The sequence below is a fragment of the Henningerozyma blattae genome, chromosome 6 (assembly GCF_000315915.1).
Source record: "Henningerozyma blattae CBS 6284 chromosome 6, complete genome".
Classification (NCBI taxonomy): Eukaryota; Fungi; Ascomycota; class Saccharomycetes; order Saccharomycetales; family Saccharomycetaceae; genus Henningerozyma; species Henningerozyma blattae.
In genome coordinates, this window is record NC_020190.1 from 415,298 (window position 1) to 436,063 (window position 20,766).

Here is a 20,766-nt window from a genome sequence, read left to right on the forward strand (position 1 = left end):
AATAATTAAACAACACTTCGCGACAGTCCGAAGAAGACCAGAGAAAAGACGTAGACGGTTTCGCGTGACAAACAGGAAACAAACGAATCAAGAATGGAAGGAAAACATGATATGTGCCATATATTATAGCGTCACAATTTGGTTCAGGGTATGTATCAAATAACTTGGAGGTCTATGATTAATTGGTTCATTACATTAAGTTATATATATCCAAATCTATATATATAAACTGTGGAGGGGATTATTACAGAGAAAAGTGAAAGGGCATATATGCAAATATAAAGAAAAGTATCTAAACAATCGGAATTTCCTTATGTCAGTTAGAAACGTCCAAAGTGCAAACTGTAAAGACGTATTGAATACAGAGTACTTAAGTTAAAATAAACAACATCACATGAGGGAAGCTATTCTCCCTTATTGGTACACTTATTTACCTCTGCAGCATCTTCATCAGCTAAGATTAACGCAGCTCTAATCAATTGAATTATATTGGTGACTTGCTTGAAAATGAAACCTGGAGTACTAATAATTAAACATACGTAACCAATTGTGTAATAACGGCGAAAGGCCATCAAGTACAAAGCACAGTACCACATTTCATGTAAGAAACAAATGATGAATAAGAATTTTCTGTTGGTGTAATAAAGATGTAAAAGTTTACTGCTTTCGGCTGAGACATTCTTATGAGAATTCTCACCTGCACTTAATGTTGCATACATGTGCATATAATGACTGGAAATGTCGATACCCAATAAGACTTGTAATGGAACACACATAGATGGCCAGACTTTACACAAAAAACAGATTAAACCAGCGGTTGTGGAACGATCAGTAACCATATCTAGAACTGCACCAAGACGACTAGTTTGGTTATATTTACGTGCCATTGTTCCATCCACAGCATCTAGAAGACAGGAAGCGGTATAAGCGAACCAGGTAATCTCCACAGAAATTGGCATAGTTATAAAAGAGATAATGGCTAAAATAACTCTTGAATAACCGATTTTATTTGGAATGTACCATAAAATATCACGGGAGGTGATAGGGACATGCTTGATTGGTTGGTTGGTAGTGGTACTCATAATTGCGTAAAACAACTGCTGGAAAAAGTTGTTAATATCCTTTTTAAGGGTGTTTTAAACTATTGAACGAAAAAAAAATAAGATTCTAAGTAGTCCTTAATAATCATTTACATTAAATCACTGAAACTTTTTCTTAATCAGACACATTTTACGCATTTTCTCAAATTTCACTCCTGTTCGTGAACTAAGCCGAATAAAAACAATAACAACGTGACGTAAAAGTGAATTCAATAGATTTAAAAAGCAGTACTGAAAGTTTGTTAAATTTGCAATCAATGTTAATAATATTTAATGCTATCCCCAACCAATGCTTGCAAATTGTAAAGTTCTGTTTATTTCTAATTTATAGGTAATTGATTATCATGGAAATTTTTTGAGGTAAATAATTGCTCAGATATCTTACCAAGATTATTCTGATACCTTAAAGTTATGCAAGAATAATTGTTACTTATCCAATAGCCTTTTTTTTAGATTACATTCAATTATTTTGATGAAGATTTTCTATACTATTTCATTTTCCAGTTCTCTCTTGTATACATAAAATAATATTCGTTATTTCCGCGGAATTTTCTATTATTAGGAATATAAAGCTTCCGAAGTTAATGAAATGAAAAATTTAGAATTCTTGTATTAAAGCATCTATAAGTCAATAATAGTACGAATGTGAATAAAAACTTAGAAGTTAAAATAACAGAGTATCTTGAGTAGCTATGTCTTTTTTAGAAGCGAAAATTGGTATCTTATCCCATGTCGATGGTTCTTCTCAGCTAACTTCTCAATCAACTAACGTCATCTGCGGTGTCACTGGCCCAATTGAGCCAAAGCCAAGACAAGAACTACCAAATGAATTAGCTTTAGAAATTATTGTTCGTCCTGCTACTGGGGTTTCAAATACAAGAGAAAAATTATTAGAAGATAGGCTTCGTGGTGTTCTGACTCCAATTATCAATAGAAATTTATATCCAAGACAGTTATGCCAAATCACATGTCAAATATTAGATTCTGGTGAAAGTGATGAATATTTTAGCCAAAAAGAATTAGCATGCTGTATTAATTCATCTTTCTTAGCTCTTATAGATGCAGGGATCGCGTTGAATTCTACAGTTGCAAGTATTGTATTAGCAATAATGAATGATGCTGAAGAAACTATTGTAACAAATCCTACTAATGAGCAATTATTAGAATCCAAATCAGTTCATATATTAGCCTTAGAAATTGTCAACGAATCAAAATTAATTAAAAATGTCTTATTATTGGATAGTTTGGGTGATTTCACTGAAACCCAATTGTTCAAAATTCTCGAAATTGGTGAGAAAAGTTGTGTAGATATTTCTATTAGTTTAAGAAAAATAATTCAAGACAGAGTAGAACAATCAATTATACGATAAATAAATAAAAGAGACATAATATATCTTGAGTATTGTTCCTTTCTCTGTATAGTAGCATTTTCATTAATTTTATTTTCATTAAAAGAAATAAATTTTTATAACATATGTATAATAAGTAATCAATTTTTCAATATAATTCAAAAATATTTTAATTGATTTTTTAATAATTATTTTCAATTCGTTAAAACAAAAAAAATCTATCTAGAGATAATAATATAAATATATGCTTACAGGTATATATGAGAAAATTTATTCAGAAAATTAAAATACAATATTGTGTTAATCTATAATTTCAATTTTTTTAAATTTTCAATTGTAGCTTCTAAACCTTCAATTTCAGCAATTGTGTTTTCCAATTTAGTTTTATTGGCTTCTTGTGCTTGTGCATTAGCCTTCTTTTCATAATCTTTACTAGACATGGTCTTTTCAATAGATTGCTTTGATTTCAAAGATTTTTCTAATTTTTTTTCGACTTTAGTAATTTCAGCATCGATATCAATTTGACCCTTAACCAAGACATGAACGTTGACTTCTGGATTAACAGATTTCAAGACACAACCACCTGGAATATCATCAGCCTTGTTAACAACAGTTACTTCCTCTACAGCTTTAATTAAGGAAGCAATGGAATCTTTTTGAGATTTAGCGGTTTCGAAGGATTCAGCATGGGCCGATTCAACATAAACTTTACCGTTCTTAATGATATTATATTCAGCCAATAATGAACGAGCTTCCTTAGTAATAGCTAAAACTAATTCATAATCTTTATCGGCCTTTTCATTGCTGAAATCTTTTCTGAAAACTGGGTAAGATGCCTTAACAATTGTTTCTGAAGTTTCTGAAGAACGTTTTGGTAAACGTTGCCACATTTCTTCAGAAATAAATGGCATGAATGGATGAATTAATTTCAAGGCATTGTCTAATAAAATGTATAAAGTATCTTTAGCAGATTTTTGTTCAACTTCTGTACCTTCTTGGATCAAATACTTGGAGTTTTCAATGTAAACATCACATACTAAGTACCAGAATTCATAAATAGCACTAGTAGAATTTAAGAAATCACGCTTTTCGATAGCTTCATTTACAACCTTAGCACAGTTGGTCAATTTGTTCAAAATCCATTGTTCGACTAAAGATTCATGACCAGTTAATTCTTCCTTGGCAGATGGAACATACTCTTCACCCAATCTCATTAAAGCAAACTTAGTAGCTTGATAGATCTTGTTACAAAACTTTCTGTAACCTTCAACACGTAAGATATCTAAGTTAATATCACGACCACCAGTAGTATAAGCACATAAGGCAAATCTCATAGCATCACTACCACATTGTGGAATACCATTTGGATAAGATTCTTTTTGGCCATCCTTAGCTTTTTCGATTTCCCTTGGGTCTAAGTTACCAACTAATAACTTAGCATGTAAATCTTCTAATTTGATACCTCTGATAACATCTAATGGATCAACGACATTACCTAAAGATTTAGACATCTTACGACCTTGGGCATCTCTAACCAAAGAATGGCAGAAAACTTCTTTGAAAGGAATAGAACCAGTCAATTTAATACCTAACAAAATCATTCTAGTAACCCAGAAGAATAAGATGTCCCACCCAGTTTCTAACATTGAGAAAGGATAGAAGTTTTCCAAATCCTTGGTTTTGTTTGGCCAACCTAAAGTAGAAAATGGCCACAAACCAGAAGAAAACCAAGTATCTAAGACATCTTCATCTCTTTCTAATGTAAACTTGGTATTTGGGAATTTAGCTTCAGCCTTAGCTTGAGCTTCTTCTTCAGTTCTACCAGCGACCCAATATTTACCGTCATTTGGATCATTTTCTTCACCATCAATATGAACAAAATAAACTGGACAACGATGACCCCACCATAGTTGTCTGGAAATACACCAATCTTGGATATTGTTAACCCAGTGGAAGTATTCGGCTTCAGATGACTTTGGAGCAATGTTAATTTCACCATTCTTAACAGCCTTAATAGCCTCCTTAGCCATATCACCTTGTGCAACCCACCATTGTGGCTTTAATAATGGTTCAATAATATCACCAGATCTAGAACAAGTTGGAATTGACATTTCATTATCTTCTTGGCCAACATATAAATTCTTTTCTTTTAATAATTCAATAACTTTCTTTCTGGCATCGAATCTCTTCATACCTTCCCATTCTGGGCCACAGTTTTCGTTTAATAAACCATCATCAGTTAAAATGTTAATGAATTCCAAATTATGACGTTTACCAGTGTTGTAATCGTTTTGGTCATGAGCTGGAGTAATTTTAACGGCACCAGTACCAAATTCCATATCGACAGCTTCCTTATCACAGATAATTGGGATTTTTCTTGGTAAAAATGGGTGTTGAATAAATTTACCGTGTAAGTGTTTATAACGATCATCATCTGGATGAACTGCCACAGCGGTATCACCAAATAATGTTTCTGGTCTAGTAGTAGCAATAATTAGCTTTTCGTCAGAATCAACGACTGGGTAAGCAAAGGAAGTTAAGACACCAAATTCAACCTTTTCATCGTAGTTTGGAACACTCAATAGTGTTCTACCCTTAACTTCTTTGTTTTCAACTTCTAAGTTAGAAATAGCAGTGTTTAATTTAACAGACCAGTTAACTAATCTTGCAGCACGATAAATAGTACCGTCATCATGTAATCTAACAAAAGCTTCTTCAACTGCTTCGGTTAATTCTGGAGATAAAGTAAAAGCTTCACGAGTCCAATCGTAAGAAGCACCTAAATATTGGATTTGACCCTTAATTCTTTGATGGTATTCTTCTTTCCATTCCCAAACTTTCTTAACAAAAGTTTCTCTACCATAATCGTGTCTGGTTTTCTTTTCTTTGGCCCATAATTGTTTTTCGACAACAGATTGAGTTGCAATACCTGCATGATCAAAACCAGGTAAGAATAAAACAGTTTTACCCTTCATTCTGTAGAATCTGATTAAAGAATCTTGAATAGCAATAGTCAAAGCATGACCGATATGTAAAGCGCCTGTAACATTTGGTGGTGGAGCTGGAATACAGAATAACCCTTCTGGTTTAACCTTGCCGTCTTCAGTGAATTCTGGTTCGAAGAAACCACTTTTAACCCACCAGTCATACCAGGAACTTTCAACATTGGCTGGGTTGTATGCTTTCAAAGCTGGGTCATCAAGAGAAACCAATACTTTTTTTTCACCAGGTACAGTCTTATCAACAAATTCTGGAACTGGGGCAGATTCCTTAGCAGGCTTCTTCTTATTTTTGTTTTCAGAACCTGGCTTGCTAGCTGCAGCTTGCTTTTTTGCTTGTTTAGCAGCAAACTTTAGTAATTTTTCAGCCTTCTTCTTTTCCTTTTCAATTTCTTTTGGAGTCTTTGGAGTTCCATCTTCCTTCACAGGATTAATGATAACTTCCCCAGTCTTTGGATCAACGGGAGGTAAATTTGCCAAGTCACTCATTGTGGTTGGGTATCGATTTATATTGCTTTCTTTTTCTAAAAATTACAAAATTCAGAAAAGACAAAATTATTATCTTAAAAGAATTTTTTTTTATTAATGAAATTATGAAATTTGGGTTATCTGACAACTTTTTCCAGTAGATTTGTCATAGTAATTGGTCATTACTAGAGCACATTCGTCGTTGAATGTGTGCTAGGAATTCATTATATTTCATCAACGTTTTTCGGTCAAATTTCGAGTGCTCATCACAGATCTGAAAATTTTAGCCGCAAGCTGTGTGTCACACAAGATGGCGCGACGGAAATAAATCAAAAAGAAAACGATTATAAGCAAATGAAATAACAAAATTAAAATAAAATTTATAATTTATTTTATAGGATATTTATATCTATCTAATAGCTTTGCTCTTAAATGCTTGGTTCAAAGTCCTTGTAGGCCTTTTGAAACAAGTTAACTTCATTCTCTTCTTGCTTCCTAGTCTGATTGCAAATCGAAGAGTCCCATCTCACACGGCGTGGAAGATTTAACATATAAGCAAGAACTCTCCTTCCAAACTGGAGGTCAATTCTATCTTCAGGATCAAATTGAGCAAGATAAAGCTTCGAGGAAGATGGTGTTTCGTATACTGTAAATTGTAAATAATTAACAAGTGGATTTGTTACTAATGCCTCATACTCCTTGTCTGTATTTGAATGAAACAAACTAAACGTGAGATTAGTGTTTTTAGTATATTTTTCATTGTTCATATATAATTGTCTATCAAGTGAGTCCTTGAACTTCATGATACAATACTTAGGAACTGGGAATATTTGTTTATGGAAATGAAAAGACTTTTCGCTTTGAATCTCAAAACTGACGGTACACATTTCAAATTTTAAGAAATTCATTGCTACAACACTCTTTTCTAATTGTAGCATTTCAATATCTAGATTTGTAGAAGCAGTAAAGTCATTCTCGTGCTTTGTCCGTAATTTTGCTTTATGTTCAATTGGAACAACCAAGCAATGCCCTGAAAACCCCATTTCACCTTTAGGAGTTGTTAATGGACCCCTAGCAATTGTTAGATACGCAAGGGAGCCAATATATATAATCATGTGGTCTTGAATATTGGAGTTTGTAAAGCAAAAATGGCAATCAGTCGGTAAAACAATCTTCGGTTTTTTAATGGGATGTGTTTCTTGCATAGTATTATTTAATTGATTATTAGCTGAAAGTTTATTACTAGCATTATTCCCGTCTAATTTACGCTTTTTTATTATGTCCATATAGGGATTTGAAGTTAAACTGGATAGATTTAGAGGTAGAGTGCTCGTTAAATCTAATTCAAAAGCATACGCCCATTTAGAACCTGAGTTATATGCCGCAATATTCATAAAACGTGTAATTCTATCTGAATCAGGCCATAAAAAAGGTTTTAATTCCAAGAACGTTTGTGTATATTTATAACTAAAATGATATCGAGGTTCAAAAATCTTATTTAATTTATCAATAACTTCATTACCACCAAGACTATTTTCTCGGTGAGAAATAGATACGCTCCATTCTTTTGTAATTAATAAGTCTACTTTTGAAGTATTCTTAGAAAATTGTGACAAAATTTCATTTTTCTTTGACGTGAGTTCACTTGATGATATGGTGTTATATCCTAACCGTATTCCATTAGAGAATTCAAATACCCCTATGCCTCCTAAAATTTTAACGCCATTCTTTAGAACTCTTGATCCTGATTCTTCAAATAGTTTATTCTCTAATAAAAATAACTGTGGAAGATTGTCTGAATCTGGAAAAATACGACTTTCTAACTCATTAAATGTATCGGATATTTCTCCTAACACTAAACAAGAAGTAAATGGTCCATGCTTTTTATGAAGAGAAACGACTTTTTCTATGACGGTTGCTAAGTCTTCTTGAAGAGAATGAACTACTAATAATTTAGATTTTAACATATTTGCATCGAAGGAAGTATTAATATTTTTGCAACTTCAAAATATTGAAATAAATTTCAAAAAGATAAAAGATAGAGATAATACCTCAAGATTCTAATCTGAAAAGAGAATGGACTTGGGACTGATGGTAGATGCATAGAATGTACATTACTACCTTTAAAATAGCACTTTGTATTTGATAGCCATCTCCACTTTTTCACATTCGGCCGGGTAAGTGATGAGCTTTGAAGATTTTTATGAAAAAATCTCTACCATATTTCTTATTAAAAATCTCAGATGAGGTACGACTGATTGTAAAAATTCTTAATATACAAATTTATTTTTTTACAAAGGAAATAAAAGGTCGAAACATACTATCGTTGATCCCCTTCTAATTATATTTGAAAAATATAATTATCACCATGTCTAATATCGTTGGTATTGAATATAACCGTGTTACAAATACTACTTCCACAGACTTCCCAGGCTATTCTAAAGACGGTGAAAACGCTTGGGATGTCGAAAAGTTCAAGGAAACTTTTGACATCAAAATTTCTAATTTAGACGAAAGAGATGCAACTTTTGATTTAATTAATATTGATACTTCTATTGCTAACGCTTTCCGTCGTATTATGATGGCCGAAGTTCCAGCAGTGGCTGCAGAACATGTATACTTCCTAAACAACACATCAGTTATTCAAGATGAAGTTTTAGCTCATAGAATTGGTTTAGTTCCACTAAAAGTGGACCCTGATATGCTAACTTGGGTTGATCAAACATTGCCTGAAGAAGAGAGATTTACTGATGAAAATACTATTGTCTTGTCTTTAAATGTTAAATGTACGAAAAATGACAAAGCCCCAAAGGACTGTACCGATCCAAAAATTTTATATAATAATGCTCATGTCTATGCTCGTGATTTAAAATTTGAACCACAAGGTAAACAGGTTGAAACATTTGCAAATTGTCCTGTCGTTCCAACTGATCCAGATATTTTATTAGCTAAATTGAGACCAGGCCAAGAAATCTCCTTGAGAGCTCATTGTATATTAGGTATTGGTAGTGATCATGCTAAGTTTTCCCCGGTCGCTACTGCTTCCTATAGATTATTACCACATATCAACATTACAGAGCCAATAAGAGGCAAGGATGCAGAAAAATTCCAAAAATGTTTTACACCAGGCGTTATTGGCATCAAAGATGGTGAAGCTTATGTTAAAGATGCTAGAATGGATACAGTATCGAGAGAGGTCTTCAGACATCAAGAATTTGCAGATAAGGTTAAGCTAGGTAGAGTTAGAGATCATTTTGTCTTTAATGTAGAAAGTACTGGTGCTATGCCACCTGAAGAAATCTTCTTTAAGTCTGTCAGAATCCTGAAGAACAAAGCTCAATATTTAAAGGAATGTACCATAAGTGAATAAATGGACCCATAAATTAAATAAATTAAATATTTTATTAATTAGCATTCATTCAAACCTAAATTAATTTTCATTTCATACTTGTGTAGTACTTTTTTTCTTTTTCTATTATTCTACAATTAAATTTATAAAGTTCAGTAATATTAACTTGTTCTTCTCTATCAAAGAGAACTATAGTAAGGTTTGCGTCCTTTGAAGTAAACTTCAATTGTTTCTATTATACATTTTATATATTCTATTAGGGATTCTATCTAAGGTATTATTATAATCTAGATTAAGTATGTAATTATTTTGTTTCAAATTCAACCACAAACTCATTACCAAAGGCAGCTATTTCATGGAATATTGCTTCTTTGTTCAATGAAACATGTTCTTGATCGACAGGCTTGATATTACAATCAATGTTCACCTTAAAAGCATGGTCTTGTTTAAACATTGGTTTAATTAATGCTGTAATAACATTTTTATCTCCATTTTCTCCACCATTGGCCCCCATATATTTATGACTAGAAAAGATAATGCTGTTTTTGTATTTCATATTTAAATACTTAACTAACTGATAAGTTGGATCCATCTTCTCAGAGATAGAATCTAAATCAGATGGAAATTTGGTTGGTAATTGAGATAAATTCTTGAATTCAGTGTTTTCCAATATACCACAAGAGGCTTTTAATGGTTTTGGTGCTTTTAATTGGACAACAAAATCATAATCCTTTAATGCAGGAGTAAATAATAAATCAACAGTTTGTTTGTTTAGTCCGTGAGTCTCTAAAATGTTGACTGCAACTTTAGCCAATGCTGTCACACGAGTGGCAATTGGTAGCGGAATACCACTAGAGTATAATAAACCACTAGGATCAATCTTAGAAGCAATAAAGAATTGAATGTTTAAACCATGTGGATCACTTTTTCTCAAGTTGGTAAAATTAGATTGTATAGCCTTATATTGAGCTAATGTAAGTTTTTCTGATAACTTTTTTAATGTTTTAGAATCTAAGTCTGAACCACCAATACTAGTTTCAAAACCACTTTCGAATTCTTCCTCAGGCTTTATTAGATCTAAAATTAAAGGGTCTTCCTTCCAATTCCATTGACTTAAAAATTTTAAAATTTTTAAGAACCCGTTTTCAAGAGAACCAGGAATTAGGTATGGTGAATGGTCAACAAAAGGTTTCATTGCAATCAATTCAACTAGTTCATCACTTAAATGTCCTAATAATAAATGAATATCCAGCCATTTTTTAAATAGTCTAACAGTTGCAGAATAATAATGATAAGAGTGTGAAATATTTTCAATAGTTCTTGTATGTCTAGCAGAAGCTAAGTATTTAGCAGTAAATTTTAAGAAAGTGTTTTCTAATTCAGGTTTTAATTCATTTCTTGCATTTGAAATAGCTCTTAAATACAAGATTTCATCACGTTCAGTTAAAACTCTAAACTTAAAACCATAACCTTCTGGGGTTAAAATATTTAAAATAGTTATTTCCAAATTATAAGGAATTGATTCATCACGAGTGAAAAACGATTTAAATTTATCACTGTGTTCTGTATTAAGTTGTTCATGGATTTTCAATAAGAAGGCAGATTTTGACTTTTCTAAAGAAGTAATTTCATCTGGCCATTTTTGAGAGGTTTCAAATTCCAAAATAACATCTTGGAAGAAATCTGGATCAGAATAAGCAAATGGAACAGGTTGGCATAAAGAAGTATATCTAAATTTCGAGCCAACTGGTTGGATGGATTTAATTGATAAAGGTAATTGCATTTTGAAAAGGACTTTGTATAATTCATCAAAAGATTTCTTCAAATTGAAATAGCTTGATAAATTCAAAATTGAAGTTTTAGAACTTGCAGGAAGATTTGGTAATGGTAATAAATCTTGGAATTGTTTTGTAATTGTATCATTAATTGTAACATTTTCGAATAAGTGACTTTGGAGAACAAATTTCAAAATAGACGAAATTACTGGTTCAGATGAAGATGTTTGCCATATACAACAATGAGTAATTGACCCATCTTTGAATCGACGTAACGAAGATTTGATGCCCCAGAAATTTTTGAAATTAATTGCCTCTTCAGTTGGTTCTTCTGAATGAGCTGGGCCTCTTGTCACTAGTTTTTCCGATTCTGCTGGATTTGTTAATAATTTGATTCTAATTGCAGTAAAATTGGCAATCAGATTTTTAGAGTGATAAATTTTTCTTCTTGTGATGGGGAACGAAGACTTTTGTCCCAACAGTTGTATTTCGAAAGTAGTAATTCTATCACCTAAGGAGAATTTGATGATTTTAGAAATTTTATCCACCAAGAAATTTTCAAAAGTTATAAATTTTATTCTTTCAAAAGGACCAAAATCTTCATACAATTCATTCATGGCAACTTTTAGAGATGCTACAGGGAATGATAAATCATAAACTAAATCATATTTTATATTATCTAATTTATTGATATTAGTTAAGAAAACATTTGAAAATTGATCTTGTACCACGTTATTTAACATCTTTAAAGTTTCAGTGGCATATAGTTTTAAAATCTTATAAGACTCAATTGACATTTTACTTAGAATATTAATATTGGTTGATCTATCATAGATGGTTGGGAAATTAAAAGATTCCTCTGTGTATTTTGAAGTATGGAAATGAGCATTTGTTGAATCATCTGATGAGGAAGTTGATGGCATGGAATGGAAATGTAAATGACCCTTTGAAGAAAGATCCATTGTAGCTAAGTATTTGATAACACCCTTAAATAATTGATAAGAGGAAAACCCATGCAATAATATCTTATTACCATTAATACCACCCCCGTTTAATAGAGCAGCCATTAATAGAGAAAATTCGAATGAACCAAATCCACCTAATGAGCCTGAATGGGCTAAACTTGAACTGAACCCACGTTGATTTAGCCATAGTCTACCTAATATTGTAGCTTCTTGGAAAGACTCGGTGATTTTTTTGGTTTTATATAAATATTTCAAATATATTTCATGGCTTGAAGATGATAAAACGGAGAAATTATATAATAACGTTGGAGGTAATGCTGAATGTGATGAAGAATTATTATTTGAGTCCTTTTCTATGGCTACTCTAATACAATTTTTTTTGGGAGATAATTTTTTAGTATCAAATGCTTTAAATGGAAAGCCAATGATTAAATTTATGGAGAAATTTGTCTTTTGGAAATTATAGGGAGATTCTTTTTTAGAATTTGTTTCATTAGAACATGATAATTTTAAAATTGGTAATAGTGGATCATTATTAAGATAGGTGTATTCCAAATTTAATAAATCTTTTAAAGAAGAATCCTTTGCTAACAATGAAGATAGATGATGTGTCAAGTAAGCTAAATAAACACTTCTCTTATGAAGACATCTAAAATTTAAGAAATCCTTTTTATCAAACAGCTCTATGGGCATTGTTAATAAAATATCTATGGAATTGCCATTTGGTTGGTTTATAAAAGTCTTTAATGGGAATGAACCAATTAGAGACACTTGGTCTGGAGATTTATAATTAAATTTATAGTTTGTGGAAGATGCAATAGGTTTTGGATCGGCAAATGGAATCTTGACTGTTTTATCATCGAAATAAGTTTCTACATCTGCTAAAGACGATTCTTTCCAATCTGGAATTAATTGTAGAACGTCGTATAGTTTATGTAAGAATTTTTCTAGCTTTGAAACATGGTTTGGGTTAACTTTAACTTGGTTCAACAACTCATCGATTTGTAATTTGAAGATATTAGATTTAAATAATTCAGCTGTCTCTCTAGCTATTTGAATATCTTGAGCAGTTGTTCTTGAAGCAGGTTTTTTATCTGAGTTTCCTTCTTTAAGTTGGTCTTCGTTGTCTTCGTTGTCTTCTTCTTCTTCTTCTTCTTCTTCTTCTTCTTCTTCTTCTTCTTCTTTCTCATGATCTTTAACTTTTTCTACTTCTTGATTATTTTTAAGCTTTGAGTTGTCTATCTTAGCTAGTTTAATATTAGTTTTGCTTTTAATATCAGAAGCATCAGAATCATGACTAGCCTTTCTTTTAACAGCAGCCATATTTATTTTTATTAGTTGTTAAAGTGAGTGGAATTATAATAGTTGAATAAAATAAATGGAAATAGGTATACAGATGTAGATAAATAAATAATAAAGTACTGGAATACTACTTAAGAAAAAAAAAAAGAAATAAAATATCAGTTTAATGGAACAAATTAAAAATTAAAAAAAATTAATTTCAACAAATGATATAATGCAACAGGAAAATAAAGAACAAAATTATCCAGAATAATAATACGGGTAAAATGTTTATTATCTTTTTTTTTTATTTTTTGCAATATTTTAGAATCGATGGATGTTATTTATCGTTATCGGTTTTCTTATTTTTATCATATATAATAATGATAAATAATAATATATATATAATAGCAAGATATATAGATAATAGTATTTTTTTAGCTATCGACTATCAAGGAATGTCACATGGCAACTGTCAACACATGCCACGTGTACGGCATGATTCCAGCCGTATTACCGTTGGCAGAATACCCGCCAAGCGGCCAGTAGCCGCCCAACATTCGCCACACAATAGCCTCCATAGTAAATAACACATACTTACTGTATGGCCCACTAATCCACCTCCAAGAAACGCAAACATAGGTCATGCTGAAGCAGGAACCAAACAAACCCTGAAGGTAGTTTAGTGTGATTACTATGAAGATACTAGAGTGTGTTAGTGAGTGGAAAAAACAGTTAAGCTAAGGAAGATGGAAGAGGAGGACCAAGACAAAGAGGAGGGAGGATTAGGAGGATTAGGAGGATAGAGAAAGTTGCGTCTTTTTGGAAAAATCTCTAGAAGGAGCCTGCGTGGAGCTAGAAGGAGGTGCTTGGTGGGAAAAATGGGATGCTAGAGGGAATGTTTGGAAGGCTAGTAGGGGGATTGCCAGTGGGAAAGCAATAACGGCAAGTCGGGCTAGGATTAAAAAAAAACTTTGAAAAAAGTGAAAAAAAAAACATAGGAAGTCACTTTGTACGATTGTATGTCAAGCAGATTGATCACGTGCGAAAGTGAAAATTTTGCAAAAAATGCCCATTGCCAGAATTGAACTAGCGACCTCTGCATTACAAGTGCAGCGCTCTACCACTAAGCTAAACAGGCTGTTGTTGTTTTTGTTGTGTTGTAAACCAACTTAGGAGTACGATACACTTAATTAGTAACTACCAAAACTTAACTTAACAATCTTATTAACTTAACACCAGTTAATACTTCGAACTTACGAATATAATTGTTGTTCTTTTTAAACTAAATAACTATATAAAAGAACTATAAATTTATGTCTTAAGTCTGGAAAAGCTGGCCTTTAAATACTTTTCAAAGGTCAACGCCAGCTTTCCCAATTTACTTTAATTGGACTGTTTGTAAACTTACTTACAAGGGTAGGAGTGCACAGTTTGAGTAATTCTGGCTAACTAGTAGAGATTATGCATCGAACAGATATTCACAGGTATGCAACTAGCAGTTGCTCAGTGTTGTGTACAATTTCTAGTTAGCAACTTGTAGATGAGTATAAAGTCGATCTCGTCTACAACAATTTGTGGTTACCTTATGTATTTGAATAATTAAAGATATTCAAAAGCAGAAGTAGATTCAATTTAGAAGAACAATTGTTTAATTACATTATAAATAATCGTTTATATAAGTTTATAAAATTATTTATGTAAATTAAGCAAAAGTAGGGAATCCCATATTGTTCCAACCCCAAGTATCATTGAAACGAATATTTCTGTTAATGTTTGAAATTTCAACCAATTCTTCATTTGATAAAGTAAGAGTGGATTCAATATTTAAATTCATCAATAATCTTTCCTTCTTGGAAGATTTTGGAATTACAGCAACACCATTTTGATTAGCCCATCTTAATAAAACTTCACTAGTAGTAACATTGTATTTGGAAGCAATTCTCTTGATAACTGGATGATCAAACAAGTTTGGAGTGTCTTCCTTTAATTCGGAACCCAATTCCAAATAAGATTGTTGACCGAATGAAGAATATGCTACCACTATGATTTGTTCACGTTTACAATAATCAACTAAACGTGATTGAGTCAAATATGGATGATGTTCAATTTGTAAAGTAACAGGTTTAATCTTGCAACCCATTAAAACGTCTTGTAATAAACCACCTTGTAAGTTGGAAACACCAATAGATTTGATCAATCCTTCTTCGACTAAAGCTTCCATTGCATGGTAAGTATCCAAGTAAGGAACTTTTTGCAAACTGATCTTGCCTTGTGCAGCATCTTCTTTACCGGTGTAAAATCCGGGTGGGTATTTTTCTTCAATTGGAACAAATTTGAATGCTAATGGGAAATGGATATAATATAAATCTAAATAATCCAAACCTAAATCGGATAAAGTCTTTTTAACAGCCAACTTAACATGATCTGGGTGATGGTAAGTGTTCCATAATTTGGAAACGATGAACAGATCAGATCTTTTGACGATTTTTTCATCAATGGCTCTACGGATACCTTGACCAACCTCTTTTTCATTACCATAATCTTCAGCACCATCAAATAAACGGTAACCTAATTTAATAGCTTGATAAACTTGTTCAGCACAAACAGTATTAGGAATTTTCCAACAACCTAAACCGACCATTGGCATTTTTAAACCATTGTTAAGAGCAGCTAAAGAAGACATTTTTTTTGTTGTTGTTGTTGTATTGGATTGTGTTTTTAAGTGATTGTTTACTTGTGTCTATTTATTTTATTATTTCATATTCGAAACAAACTTTCAAAGCATTCTTGTATGTGCCCTATTTATACTTTTCAATTCCTTCAAAACTCCAGGTTGTAAAGGTAACAATGAAAAAAAAGGAAAGGTTAGATCTAAGGGAACCTATTCTATATTACCGAATTTGCAGCCACATTCTAAGTAATGCTGCGGTACTTTCTCTGCGGAATTTACAGTCACATTCTTAATATCCGTGCCTACTGACATTCTCTGACTCTACGGACTTACTGTGGCAGCAATTGCGGGGGAGAACTCATCGGAGGAGACTATTTTACATGGCTGCAAAAATGGTAAAACGTTAGCGTTATAATATATATTAAAGATGTATTAAATTGTGAATGTTAATTTTAATGGCGGCAAAAATAATTAAATAACGTCATAAATTTACTAAGATGTCAAAAGTGTGCATATTGTATTCTGAATATGTATTTGAATGGCTGCAAAAAAATGCTAAACCTACGTTTTAAAGATACTATAGTGGTTCAAGTGCATGTGAATATGTATTGAAATGAGCAAATTATATTGAGGGTATAGAATGTTGTAGAATATGTTAATGTAATGTTATGCAAAAGAAAAAGTATATATGGTTAAGAGTTAATTAGGAATATAAATCATTGAAAAAATTATTTTTAATTAAATTAATTTCGAATTGCCAATTTTTCTCCATAGTGGAACTGTCCGTTACAAATTGTAAATTGTATTTGATTGGATCTCTCTTATTGATCATTTCAATCAAATAAGTTAATCGGGAGATTTTATTATTATATTCATTGTCCATTGAATTATGGAAAGGTTCTTGGCCCGTGATAAATGTTAGCAGAGTAAGCCCCATGGAGTAAAGATCAGATTGATGGCTAGGTGCAGATAAATGGTTAATTAAATTAGGATGCAAATATTCAATGGTGCTCTCCAAAGAGATATCGTTATTGTTAGCGGTGAAATCTTGAAAGACGAAACTGGATGAGAAATCTGTCAAATAGAATTCTGCTTTGTCAAGATCAACCAAGACGTTGGAAGTTTTAATATCCAAATGTATTATGTTTAAATCTTTCAAAGTTTTCAACGAATTTAACATATTATTAAATAATTTATACCAAATGGATTTTTTATCGTCCAATGGCATAGATGTATTCTTACGAATATAATCGTATAGACTTGAATCATATTTAGGTAAGAGTAGCCCTGGAATATTATTATGTGGAATATTAATAAATTTATCGAGTTGAATGATATTATTACTTATCTTTGAATGCAATTTTATATAATAAAGTATCAACCCTTCATGCAATAGGCGTAATTTGGAACGATAACTAGAATTATTATTACCGGTGTTGGAAATAGTCTTTATGACTTTATCCGAAGCAAATTCAATAATTCGGCAGTTCATATTATGATAGAGAAGAATCTCCTTATCAGAAATAGTAGATTTGAGGTCATCTAAAGATACAATATTGGGTAATAACAACGTCTGTTTGGAATGGGTTGTCACTGGCGCAGTGGACCGTAGCAGATGATTCAATTGAACATCTTGGTCTAGTATGATATCCAACAATTGATGAATGGATAATTGATTCTGTTGTTGGAATCTTCTATTTCGTTTCAATTTGATTGGTGATGTTGGGGGAGAATTCATTAGAGACATGAAGTATCAAAATTGACTTGATAAAGGTTAAAGTAAAAGCAGTAAGCAAAAAGCACAAAGCAAAAAGCAAAAAGATAAAAAAAAAAGTAGTTAGATTATGCTACAAACCCTGTTACAGGGAAAATCTTACTTAACTAAATAACCTATTTTAAAAACTAAGCTCAAAAGATGTTTATATATTCATCTATTTGTTTGTTTATTTTGAATATTTATATAAACAGAGCACGTCCCTAATCCTTTTTGCCTGTATCCTCCAGATCGGCCTAATAAGGAACGGTTTTGCCCCAATCGGCCAATCTCTATCCCGCTGTATCTCGTTACTCAAAAGCCAAGTCGTTTTTTTTGAGTTCTTATTAATCCGAATTCTAAAACGGATTTTTACATTTTATTTTATTTTTTAGTGGAACGACACTAAATCATGCCACAAGTCTCATTTGGGTCACCTGTTATCATTTCCATATTTGCTCTGAATTCTTAATTAAGAACGGCGCTACCAAATTACAGAAAATGTCCGGAAGACAGATTAACGTCGTGTTTCACGACATCCCTTAATTTCTGGAGCCGACGGCTTTAGAAGCATACGTAGGACTAACCGATCAGGTAAAGGATATACGTGGCAAAGAAATGACCGTACGAATTTGCTCTGCAGAGAATGCGTGTGGTTGCATTATTATCATTGTATGTATATATAGGTGTAATTATATATATGTGTATATAAATATAGACATATTTACAAAGAAACGGCAGTTGGAGAGATGAGGAGAGCCTAGATCAATAAGAGTGATGGTTCTGCTTATAGTTAAATGTAGGAATAATTAAGGAAAAGAGGGAAACTAAGGTATTTTGAATTTTTTTTATTATTCTATTGATTTAGACATGGTTTTAGAGCTGGGTAAGGGGAACAATTGGTTGAATCAACTGGATTTATCTGCAATGTCTTGGGTCCCCTGAGTAATTATTTGATCTTTTTTTTGCAATTTTATCTCCTTGAAATTATTTTAACGTATATATATATATATGTGTGTGTGTGTGTGTGTGTGTAGGTGTGTAAATAGATGCCTATCTATATTTATCTTTTTTTTAATACCTGTAAACTATTCAAAAACAAATAGAAGTAAAGAATAAACCTTTTGGCAATTATGCATAAAACATATTCTTTAAGAGAAGCGAGAGCTCCTACTGCTTCTCAATTGATTAATCCACCTCCACCTCCCTCTTCAACAAAATCAAGGTTTTTTGGAAGAGGTGGGGTTGCAAACACTTTTCGACGCAACACTGCAGGTGCCTTTGGTCCTGAATTATCAAGAAGGTTGGCTCAATTGGTCAAGGTGGAGAAGAATATTCTAAGATCCATGGAAGTCGCAGCCAATGAAAGAAGAGATGCTGCCACTCAGTTATCGTTATGGGGTATGGAAAATGATGATGATGTATCAGATATTACTGATAAATTGGGTGTTTTGATCTATGAGATTAGTGATTTGGACGACCAATTCATCGATAGGTATGATCAATACCGTTTAACGTTGAAGTCAATTAGAGATATTGAATCTTCAGTGCAACCTTCCAGAGATAGGTCTGACAGATTGACAGACAAAATTCACCTTTTAAGATACAAAGACCCATTATCTCCCAAGATTGAAATTTTAGAACAGGAATTAGTAAGAGCCAAAGCAGAATCACTAGTAGCAGAAGCTCAATTATCGAATATTACAAGAGCAAAGTTAAGAGCAGCCTTCAATTATCAATTTGATTCCATTATTGAGCATTCTGAAAAGATTGCTCTTGTTGCAGGATACGGTAAAGCATTGTTAGAATTGTTGGATGATTCTCCTGTGACTCCAGGTGAAACAAGGCCTGCTTATGATGGGTATGATGCATCAAAACAAATTATTATAGATGCAGAAACTTCGTTACAAGAATGGACTTTGGATTCTGCCATAGTAAAACCTACTTTAAGTATTAAACAATTTGCTCAAAGCAATCCAGAGGAGGAGGAAGATGAGGAAGAGGAAGGAGAAGAGTATGAAGGAGAAGATAATATCGAAGGAGAATTGTACCTTGATTCAGATAGTGAAGAACACCAAAAGGGAAAAATAATGGAAATTGATGATGAAGGTCGGTATATTGATTATGATGATGAACTTGAAGGTGGAGAGGAGGATGAGGAAGAAGAAATGGGGATTCAGGATGATTATTTCGATTCAGATGGGAACGGCCGTCAATGCGCAGAGCACCATCCTGCTCATAATCACTCTACCAATCATTCTTCTCATTATAAACATCATGGCCAACCGGTTAAAGATATTGGCAATAAAAGATATCAAAATGACCATTATGGGATGCATCACAGGCAACCTCACCATAATCAATATGAATATATTGATGAAGAAATTGAATCTGATGGTGAATATGAAGATGTTCAAGAACATTGGTACCCAGAAGATACTCTCCCTCATCATCCTAGAATGATGGTAGTTTAAAATATACTCTCCCTCTCCCTTCCTCCTACCAAAAAAAAAACAAAAGCAATACTTATATTTGTATTAAATTAACTGTATTTTATAGTATTATTAATTGTTTGTTTTGTTTGTTTTGTCTTTTTTTTGATGAATTAGTATTACAAACTGTGTGTTTTTTTTTATATTATATTTGCTATTTTTTAGTCAAAGTTTTATTTTAGAATTTCATTTTGAAATTTATTTTATATATTTTAATTTTTTAAACCTCGAATTATTCATTCTTTAGTTAATTTTTAATTCTTCAATATTAAATATTAATGTTTTTATTTTCATTATTTCAAAACTAATACCTTGTCCTTGAAATTTTCTGACACTTTCTTATTTCATTTGTGACACGGAAATATTAAGTAGCCGAGTTAATAATTTTAGAAATTTGGTTTACCTAGTATACGAAATTGTTAGGTGAAATGATCAATACATATTTGCAAATGTTAATAATATTGAATTTAAGAAAATAAATGAAATTTCAGAAAAGAAATATATATACATATATATAAAAAAAAAAATAAAATACCCTAATTTTAGAAGCTATTGAAATAT

At 32.0% G+C, this 20,766-nt stretch overlaps 9 protein-coding genes and 1 non-coding gene across 10 annotated transcripts; 3 read left to right on the forward strand and 7 right to left on the reverse strand.

Annotated features, from left to right (window-relative positions):
* Positions 1 to 404: 404 nt before the first annotated feature.
* PIS1 (CDP-diacylglycerol--inositol 3-phosphatidyltransferase) lies at positions 405 to 1,082 on the reverse strand (the record flags this gene model as incomplete). The annotated part of the gene is made up of 1 exon (XM_004181179.1): positions 405 to 1,082. One exon carries the CDS (start codon positions 1,080 to 1,082, stop codon positions 405 to 407), a length of 678 nt encoding a protein of 225 aa, XP_004181227.1.
* Positions 1,083 to 1,792: 710 nt separating this feature from the next.
* Positions 1,793 to 2,470, forward strand: RRP46 (exosome non-catalytic core subunit RRP46; the record flags this gene model as incomplete). Its single annotated transcript, XM_004181180.1, has 1 exon — positions 1,793 to 2,470. The coding sequence occupies one exon, from the start codon at positions 1,793 to 1,795 to the stop codon at positions 2,468 to 2,470; it is 678 nt and encodes a 225-aa protein (XP_004181228.1).
* A 284-nt stretch (positions 2,471 to 2,754) lies between these two features.
* TBLA0F01680 (uncharacterized protein) lies at positions 2,755 to 5,937 on the reverse strand (the record flags this gene model as incomplete). The annotated part of the gene is made up of 1 exon (XM_004181181.1): positions 2,755 to 5,937. One exon carries the CDS (start codon positions 5,935 to 5,937, stop codon positions 2,755 to 2,757), a length of 3,183 nt encoding a protein of 1,060 aa, XP_004181229.1.
* A 407-nt stretch (positions 5,938 to 6,344) lies between these two features.
* DRN1 (Drn1p) lies at positions 6,345 to 7,883 on the reverse strand (the record flags this gene model as incomplete). The annotated part of the gene is made up of 1 exon (XM_004181182.1): positions 6,345 to 7,883. The coding sequence occupies one exon, from the start codon at positions 7,881 to 7,883 to the stop codon at positions 6,345 to 6,347; it is 1,539 nt and encodes a 512-aa protein (XP_004181230.1).
* A 401-nt stretch (positions 7,884 to 8,284) lies between these two features.
* Positions 8,285 to 9,286, forward strand: RPC40 (DNA-directed RNA polymerase core subunit RPC40; the record flags this gene model as incomplete). The annotated part of the gene is made up of 1 exon (XM_004181183.1): positions 8,285 to 9,286. The coding sequence occupies one exon, from the start codon at positions 8,285 to 8,287 to the stop codon at positions 9,284 to 9,286; it is 1,002 nt and encodes a 333-aa protein (XP_004181231.1).
* A 283-nt stretch (positions 9,287 to 9,569) lies between these two features.
* On the reverse strand, positions 9,570 to 13,328 carry UTP22 (rRNA-processing protein UTP22; the record flags this gene model as incomplete). The annotated part of the gene is made up of 1 exon (XM_004181184.1): positions 9,570 to 13,328. The coding sequence occupies one exon, from the start codon at positions 13,326 to 13,328 to the stop codon at positions 9,570 to 9,572; it is 3,759 nt and encodes a 1,252-aa protein (XP_004181232.1).
* Positions 13,329 to 14,355: 1,027 nt separating this feature from the next.
* On the reverse strand, positions 14,356 to 14,427 carry TBLA0Ftrna3T. Its single transcript has one exon. It is a non-coding gene; the product is annotated as a tRNA-Thr (tRNA).
* A 564-nt stretch (positions 14,428 to 14,991) lies between these two features.
* TBLA0F01720 (uncharacterized protein) lies at positions 14,992 to 15,972 on the reverse strand (the record flags this gene model as incomplete). The annotated part of the gene is made up of 1 exon (XM_004181185.1): positions 14,992 to 15,972. One exon carries the CDS (start codon positions 15,970 to 15,972, stop codon positions 14,992 to 14,994), a length of 981 nt encoding a protein of 326 aa, XP_004181233.1.
* A 691-nt stretch (positions 15,973 to 16,663) lies between these two features.
* On the reverse strand, positions 16,664 to 17,707 carry ISR1 (putative protein kinase ISR1; the record flags this gene model as incomplete). The annotated part of the gene is made up of 1 exon (XM_004181186.1): positions 16,664 to 17,707. One exon carries the CDS (start codon positions 17,705 to 17,707, stop codon positions 16,664 to 16,666), a length of 1,044 nt encoding a protein of 347 aa, XP_004181234.1.
* Positions 17,708 to 18,846: 1,139 nt separating this feature from the next.
* On the forward strand, positions 18,847 to 20,187 carry TBLA0F01740 (Eisosome component PIL1/LSP1 family protein; the record flags this gene model as incomplete). The annotated part of the gene is made up of 1 exon (XM_004181187.1): positions 18,847 to 20,187. The coding sequence occupies one exon, from the start codon at positions 18,847 to 18,849 to the stop codon at positions 20,185 to 20,187; it is 1,341 nt and encodes a 446-aa protein (XP_004181235.1).
* Between the last annotated feature and the right edge of the window lie 579 nt (positions 20,188 to 20,766).